This window comes from Toxotes jaculatrix, chromosome 11 (genome assembly GCF_017976425.1).
Source record: "Toxotes jaculatrix isolate fToxJac2 chromosome 11, fToxJac2.pri, whole genome shotgun sequence".
Lineage (NCBI taxonomy): Eukaryota > Metazoa > Chordata > Actinopteri > Toxotidae > Toxotes > Toxotes jaculatrix.
This window is the reverse complement of record NC_054404.1, coordinates 26,765,706-26,773,841: the sequence shown is the minus strand read 5'-3', so window position 1 is coordinate 26,773,841 and position 8,136 is coordinate 26,765,706. Positions and strand designations below refer to the sequence as shown.

The 8,136-nt window shown below is 38.5% G+C and overlaps 1 protein-coding gene across 1 annotated transcript; it reads right to left on the bottom strand.

Moving 5' to 3' along the window:
* Positions 1 to 2,251: 2,251 nt before the first annotated feature.
* Positions 2,252 to 5,104, bottom strand: LOC121189187. Its single transcript, XM_041049071.1, has 9 exons — positions 5,006 to 5,104; positions 4,871 to 4,905; positions 4,605 to 4,673; positions 4,147 to 4,214; positions 3,973 to 4,065; positions 3,550 to 3,860; positions 2,940 to 3,112; positions 2,586 to 2,800; positions 2,252 to 2,488 (listed from the first exon to the last, which is right to left on the bottom strand). Exons 4-8 carry the CDS (start codon positions 4,164 to 4,166, stop codon positions 2,720 to 2,722), a joined length of 678 nt encoding a protein of 225 aa, XP_040905005.1. The 5' UTR covers positions 4,167 to 4,214; positions 4,605 to 4,673; positions 4,871 to 4,905; positions 5,006 to 5,104; the 3' UTR covers positions 2,252 to 2,488; positions 2,586 to 2,719.
* Between the last annotated feature and the right edge of the window lie 3,032 nt (positions 5,105 to 8,136).

Here is an 8,136-nt window from a genome sequence, read left to right as displayed (position 1 = left end):
TATGTTCTATTTCTTTTACTTTTTATGAACTATTCAGTAAAAGTATATTTTCTAGTCTAAAATAAAGTGTCCTCATTTCTACACTACAGGTCCTGAAGCTGCAGTGACAGACCAACTCATCTATAAATATTTTACAGAGGGCCACAGTTATGGGATAATACTGGACTTACTGGCAACAAAGCACAATATTTCATTGAGTCTTCAGACTTTGAAAAGAAAAATGCAGGACGCAGGCTTGACAAGGAGAACTAACTACACTCCAACAGCTACAGTGAAAGCAGCCATTTCTGAGGAACTGAAGGGGTCATGCCAACTGTTAGGTTACCGGTCAATGTGGCAGATTCTGAAACAGAAGTACTCCTTTACTGTCAGGAGAGATGAAGTGATGCACCTAATGAGAGAACTGGATCCATCTGCAATAGAAATGCGCACTAGACGGAGATTCGTCCGAAGAGCGTACCACTCAATGGGACCCAATGAAGTGTGGCATGTTGATGGCTATGACAAACTGAAGCCTTTTGGAATTGCAATAAGTGGCTGTATAGATGGCTTCTCCAGAAAAATGATGTGGCTCAAATGTGGGAAATCCAACAATGATCCTGGTGTTATTGCTCAAAATTACATCCAGTGTGTAGCCGAGTTTGGAGTGCTTCCAATGCGCCTCCGCACAGACTGTGGCACAGAAAATGGACTGATGGTGGCACTTCACTGCTCTTTAAGATCAGAGCATGCTGATGAATTTGCAGGAGCAAAAAGTCACATGTATTGCACTTCAGTAGCTAACCAACGCATTGAAAGCTGGTGGTCCTACTTTCGGAAACAAAGGTTTTTGTTTTATATTCTCAATTCATTCATTGATTGCAGTTTTTGACAGTCCCACTTTGTCCTGCTCTTCTTTCTGTCCCCTTCTTCTCCTACTCCTTCCCTCCTTGTCTTTTTCTGTTCTTCTCCATATCCTCTTACTGGTCCTCTTCCTCTGTCTTCTCCTTTCCCTTCTCCTCTTGTTATCACTTCCCCCTCTCTTCTTCACTTCCCCTGATTCGTATCTAACAATTTTTGTTTACTGTATGTGGTTATACTGATCTGGGTTCTACTCTCTTTTTCCTGGCACCTTATTAGTGTTATAAACACCATTTCTTAAAGCTTATCAACATTTTATACCTGTGCACCTTGTCTATCTTTACATATCATACTAACAAATGTTAAGACTTTTTCAGGGCCAAGGTACAGTATGACAATTTAGTAAAATGTATCTTCTGTAACTAGGGGGCAGTTTTGGATGAATCTGTTCAGTGACTTGAGGGAGAAGCATCTCTTCAATGGCAGTTCTGAAGACACAAGTTTAGTGCGACATTGTTTCTTGGGTGTCCTGCAGAAAGAACTGGACGAATACAAGCAGTTATGGAACACTCACACTATCCGTCCTGTTCGCCAGTCCCGATGCCCATCTGGTAAACCTGAGGCTATGTATCATGTACCTCACAGGTGAGTATGGCAAAATTACATTATACATGTCAACACAGGAAGATAAACTCATGTTTTTATTCAACTACATCTACAAGACACAATCCTGGATAATACAATAATCTTGCATCAGTACATTTCATCACATCACATGTTATTTTATGGTCTAAAAATGCATCAAGATATAATTCAAGCAAATCAATATTAATGCTTCACTCAAGTCAAGATGCTATGAGTGAAAATGTCAGTATTAAAACCTTAAGATTTGCTGATGTGATGCCCATTCACTGTAAAAAGGTCTTGTTCTTTCTCATAGATTTAATGGAACAAATTGTGGACTTTCAGCATCTGAGGAAACACTAAACCAGCTTGGCAGCCTCATTCCAGCACCAGCAACTCCTGAACAGCAAATCTTTGAAGAACTACAAAGGCAAAGTGGCCTGACAGCTCCTACAGAATGGGATTCTGCTGTAGAACTCTACGTCACCCTGAAGGGTATGGCCAACCTTTAGTTGGTTATAGAAGGCAAACTGAAGTACGGTAAACATAATGTACAATATAAAATAAACTGAAGTTACAGTATAAAATAAGAGTTTTTTGTGTTTTACTTAATGACATGCAATGTTACATGTGGAGCCTTCACACACAAAAATATGTGTAAACAATCTTTATAAAACTGAATGAATGATGTTTTTTCCCCAAAGGTGCAATTATAAACAAGACATCCACTTTTTAACAAATCTAATGCTGCACATTTTTTGTACAACAGACTAAAAAGTCATGGCTGCTTAGGCAAATCCAAAGCCAGGTGAATTCTTTATTCCAAAGCTCATGTTTTCCTTAAAAGTGTTGTAGCTGTCTAACAGAGGCAGCTTTAAGGTGTTGGCACATGTATTTGCCATGGGTAGTTTTGAAGTGGGAAGAAATTGCAGGCGGGGCTGAGGGTCCATGCCAGCAGGAGGCACACAGGGCAGCCCTGTGGCAAACATGAAGATCTCTTCCAGGGTGACGGTACTGTTATTTTCTAAAAGTACAAAACATTAGAATGAACTGACTGACAATTGTATCCACAACAACACTAGGACTTTTAATTATAAAGTTGGACAGCTTAACTAACAAACCTTCGCAATCAAGCAAGTAGTCTGCCCAGAAACTCCTGGTTTTGTCCTCCTGAGCCCTCCTGTTGCTTCCTATAGGGCTGAGTTCTGGTTGGAACAGATTTTCAATGGCTGTAACAGTTAAACTGTTACCTGAATTACAGAGGACAGGGGCCAGAACAGTAGGATGCTGCTGCAGGGCTGTTAAAAACTGCAAGCTGGTAAGTCCATCCTTGAATCTGAAACACAATAACAGATTGTTATCTGTACTTTAACCTACAGAGCATCGATGACTTCAATTCATTGTCCATTTTCATATCAATAATTGACTAATCAATTTTTTTGTTAAACTAAATATTTTTGGCTAAAAAAAACTACCTTTCGATTGCACTGTGGTTCCTGTCGATTATGTACCATTTGAGGTACTCCTTCACAATGATGTGCTTTTCCTTCACTGATTTTACATATCTGAAGCACCCTGCAGTCTGCAACATGGTACTGTTCTGTACAATTAGAGCTTGAAGTGTCTCCAATGAGGATGCACTCTGGATCTAAAAAAATAACATGTCCTTCATTCATTTTGAATACAAAGAATAATACATAAATAATAGCATTATCAGAAATAACTGCTCTCTTTAATAAATAGAATCTCATGACTAGTATCACTCCCTTCAGTCAATGACCCTCATACCTCTTGTAGAACTTTCCCTATTTCCTCATCTGTAATGTCTGCTACTGAAGAGCTGAAACTGGTCTGCCCTGAGATGTAGCTGACCAGATCCTTTGAGAGGAAATTTGGGCCAGGTCCGCCATGTACAATTGACACAGCAATCATCTTTCCTGCCAGTCTATACTCATCCTCTCTGATTGCTGCTCATAGAAGTGTAGAGTAATTAAGAATTAAAGCAGTTTCCATATTAAGAAAGCATTGCATTGCATTGTTGAAAGCAGTAATTCTACTTCTTAAACCTTCCGTATAAAATAGTACCTGTTGAATTGTAGACAATGTAGCGACTCTCTGCTGGTCCATCAAATATGGGTCGTTTTCGCAAGCTTTTCATCAAAAGTGATAAGAATTCTCTTTTGGGGCCACCTGTATCGAGGCCTTCCTCAAACCTTCCAGCATCATCAGAAAACTTCACCAGAAGATCCTTTGCTTCAGAGAACGTTCCCCTTTTGAATCCTCTCATGGCTCCATTCCAGAACTCAGAGCGGCAGATGTTAAATCTGCTGACAGTGTTGCGGTCAATCTGGAGTGCCAGGTTTGCAATTACTTCTGAAGCAGACTGCTGTTCCACCCTACCAAGGGATAGATTATAACCATATAAATGAATTAATTTGATACTAATAATATTAGGGATATTTTACCAGATAAACAAGAACAGTTGCATGTTGGTAACTTATTTCTTACTCTGCATCCTTTGGAGCATCATGACTGCCTGAATCACTGTCCGAGTTCTCTTCATCCTCTATTACAATGGGTGCATATAATTCTGTATATTTGCTAAGAAAAACACACTATTTAATTTTCTATTTGCAAATACATCACTGAGATACTCGAAATTTGAGAGAGAACGCATAATACCTATAGTACGTAGTGTCCATTGCACATTGTGATGTTTCTGGGCCATGTTCCGTGTCTGAAAGTGAAACCTGTATAACAAGGGAATTAAGTGGTGAGTTGAAAGTGGGTCCTCATCCAAGCTTAAATAAAGTTTAAACTTAATATAGTGTTCCTACAGTTAAATTTGGGGGCTTAACTGACTGTTTTTTGTGCACTTTTACAATTTACATTTTCAATACATTTTCTTGTAAACAGTGCAAAGTTTTTCAGTGAAGATTTGATTTTTAGAGGTGGTGTCTCAAAGAATTTGTGACATCCAGTCTGCAACTTAAACACAATTGATGTGGAAACATAAAACATACACGAAGAATGGCGTAAATGAGTGATATTTTGTATATAGCAGCAAAATTAATTTAAATAAATTGAGGATAAATACATTTTAAATTGAAGTTAATTAGGGTTAAGTGATCACATATTACCAGTGCTGCTTCATCAGTATGTTTAGACTGACTACCATCTCTGGTACTGTTGAGGGTAGGTTCGAATACCTGGAACCAGAAAACACAAAACATGTGCATTTAGGAATTGATAGACAGAAACTACAGTGTCAGCAATCTCAGTGTCTCATTTGATGAGCATTGTGACCCAGTTAAGGGTCTCTAATCTGTACATGTGCCATAAATGTTACACTCACTACTGTATCAGCTGAATTAAATTCAGCAGCACTTCGGCTTGTTATGATCACCTCTGAATCAGATGAGTCTGTGCTGAATTCCTGACCTGTGAAGTACAATATCAGACACAGGAAGATGCTAATCAGTTAGGTGATAATCAGTTTAGGAGAGCTTTTTGTTTGGTTATTACTTCCAAAATCACTCACAACTGAAATCTTCAGCCGTACAAATGTACACTGTGATCCTTTGGTATGCTTTCCCCAGTGCCTCCTTGTAGGCTTTGAGAGTGAAGGGTTTGTCTGTTCCTGGAATGTCAGCTATTTTTGTGCCATCAGGGTAAAGAAGAAAGTAAGGACCATCTTGCAACTTTTTGTTGAAGTCCTTCATTTTTTGTTCAGCAGCTTTACGCAGTTGCTCAGCATTTATCTCTGGGTGCACCATAAGTGGTAGTACCATTCCTCGCACAGTTTTCAGACCTCCATCTTTTATCTTCATAATGCCTACAGAAATCTACACAGGAAACATAATGTGACTAAACAGTAAGCTGTAAACAGGTTCACAGATACACATGGCAATTCATGACTGAAGGGATTGCTAACAGAATGACTGTCTTCCATCAGAAAAAATACGTTACCTTCACAGGCTTTTCATTTAAAGGTTCTTTTTTCCTTTTGAAACAGGATTGTCTCTCCTTTTCTTTTAAACTCCGGAAATGCCGGAATGTGGCCAGTGCACATTTTCCTGTACTTCCTGAATCAAAGACATCAATATCAATATCAGTGTCAACTTAAGTTTAAATAAAAAAGATGAAAAATTATTGCTGATGCTTCTGAATAAGTAAACTTGAAAAATGTTACCTTCACTTGTGCTCGGCTTCTCAAGTTCAGTTAAGAACTGAATGTTTTTGCCACACAGACTGCAGAATGACGTTGCAGATTTAAGGTTGCATCCACAAAAAGGGCAATACATTTTAGTCTGTAACAACACAAATTAAGTATCATTACAGTTACAGCACATGCAAAACTATTTAGGCCTCTGTCCAGTACTAACATATGGCTGAATGGCTGACTCAGTGACTAGGTAAGAAATTTCACTGTGACTCAGACAGTGTACCTGTTTTACTATTATTAATACAAATGTGAAAATGTGAGGGGCTTATTGTCTCACTTTATGTTAGTGTTAATTGTTTTCGGGACAGAACAATAAAATATATTCTCTTCTTAAGTAGAAGTATTCAAATCAGCTAAAAAAAAACAAAAAAACAAAAACAAGTATTATACTGTGGTTATAATACTACACAGGAAAAAGAACATAGCAGTCCTATGTGATACTGTCTATATCTACATTTAATTTTCCCTGTTTGTGAAACTTCGACAGTACAGTGCTTTCGCTACTCCTCTCCATACTTTTGTTAGCTAACGCTAACTTTGCTACGACGTTGCAACGACGTTAGCGTCATAATAAATCAGATGTCACAGTTCATAAATATTAAAACGGGTATTAGCATCGATCATTTGTAACAATCACATAACCACAGCAATAATTATAATCTTTTGAATTACGTTTCACTTACTTAGCAAAACAGAACTCCTCCTAGCTGCGTCCCAGCGTAGTCTCGTAGTCCCGTCTGGCTTACTTCCGTTTTGAGGCTAACTTCCGTTGTCATATATTTCCGTTGTGGGTTAATGTATTTGTGTTGTGGCTTTTGTATTTGTGTTGTGGCTTAATGTATTTGTGTTGCGGCTTTTGTATTTGTGTTGTGGCTTTTGTATTTGTGTTGTGGCTTAATGTATTTGTGTTGCGGCTTTTGTATTTGTGTTGTGGCTTTTGTATTTGTGTTGTGGCTTAATGTATTTGTGTTGCGGCTTTTGTATTTGTGCGGCCTCTCTCGGCCACCGTACTGTGGGCCTAGGGAGCACTGCAATTTCAAAACCTGTGTATGACCTGTACATATGGTTTTGACAATAAAGCTGACTTTGAAGGGCTAACGTCGTTAGCGCCAGCTTACAAGTGCTCATTACATCAATGCGTGTAAGCTAGCGCTAGCGACGTTTGCCCTTCACATAGGCCTTGTAAAACTACTCCTTCATTCTAACTTTTAGGAAAACTCAAAGAATTTCAGCACACGTATTGTGCTACTTAACAGTTGCTAAATCAAGTGCTACAGCCATCAATGCTGCAGTAAATCTTTAATGTTAAGTGGGACATTTAGAGAAAGCGCTAACGCGCTATCTACACATGCTAACCTCTGTGGTGTCTGTTGGGACAGACTCCCTACTAACTAACTAAATAAATAAATAAAAAGGCAGTGTCATTTCAGCTTGCTAAGGAGTATTTGAATTGGCAATTTGAAGACATACGGTTAACCTGAAACCTTTCGCCGACAGATGAGGCATACGGCATAAGACCTAGAGACCTTACTAAATAAAAACCGGATAAAATCTTCCAGTTTGCAGCAACTTACCTTAACATGACAGAGCCAGAAGCTTTCTTCCCGCTTTCAACGTGCTTGCGGCCATTACCGAGCACGTCTTCACGGGGAAATGCACGTGTCACACAGCCAAGTGCTGCCACCTAGTGTCGGGCATAGGTGTCAGGTTGTGAGGACGGCTCTTCATCACTCATACTTTCTAAGGCTGATGACTTTAATTACTTTCTTCACTAAAAAGTTTTATTAACTAAGTTTAACATAGCAGAGCCAGCAAAGTAAGCACACATCAGTTAAGATCACTTCTTATTTTAAGCTATATTAGCAATTACATTTTACAGTGTTCATACCTACGCTCTTTGCTCAATATTCAGAACTCTAGTCTCAGTCTTTGCTCCAGCAACTTCATTAACCTCGTCATTCCAAAAGCCTGCACCTTCTTTGGTTGCTTCTCTTTTCAATTTTCTGCCACAAACGACTGAAATCTCTTACAACAGACTGTAAAACTCAGCTCTTTAATACCATTCTCTTCTTTTAAGAATACATTACAAACCATAATCCATGATCCTTGTACTTGTTTTTAGTCATTAACCATGAACCTCACTGTATATATATGCACATATTACACTGTCATTTTCATTGATATGTATTGAATTTGTACTGTGATCCGTTGTCTTATCTACTGGATTGTGTCTGTGGCCAGGTTGTCACTGCAAATGAGAATTGGACTTACCTGGTTAAATGAAGCTGAAATAAAATCCTACTATATATGCTACTGTATATATGTGTGTGTATTTTTTACACTTGTGACCATTCATCAGTTTATTCCATTCTTTCATACCTTTCTGGTGATATTGATGGTTAATACAATTCTTGCAATAAAGGTATTTATGAAGCTCTTGCTCTGAG

Excerpts from the sequence above, each read along its gene's own strand:
- LOC121189187 (XM_041049071.1), bottom strand. The coding sequence starts at position 4,166 with ATGGACACTACGTACTATAG. Across the intron at positions 4,066-4,146 it reads ATGGACACTACGTACTATAG|CAAATATACAGAATTATATG; the intron begins GTATTATGCGTT and ends TGTTTTTCTTAG. Across the intron at positions 2,801-2,939 it reads AACCACAGTGCAATCGAAAG|ATTCAAGGATGGACTTACCA; the intron begins GTAGTTTTTTTT and ends ATTGTGTTTCAG.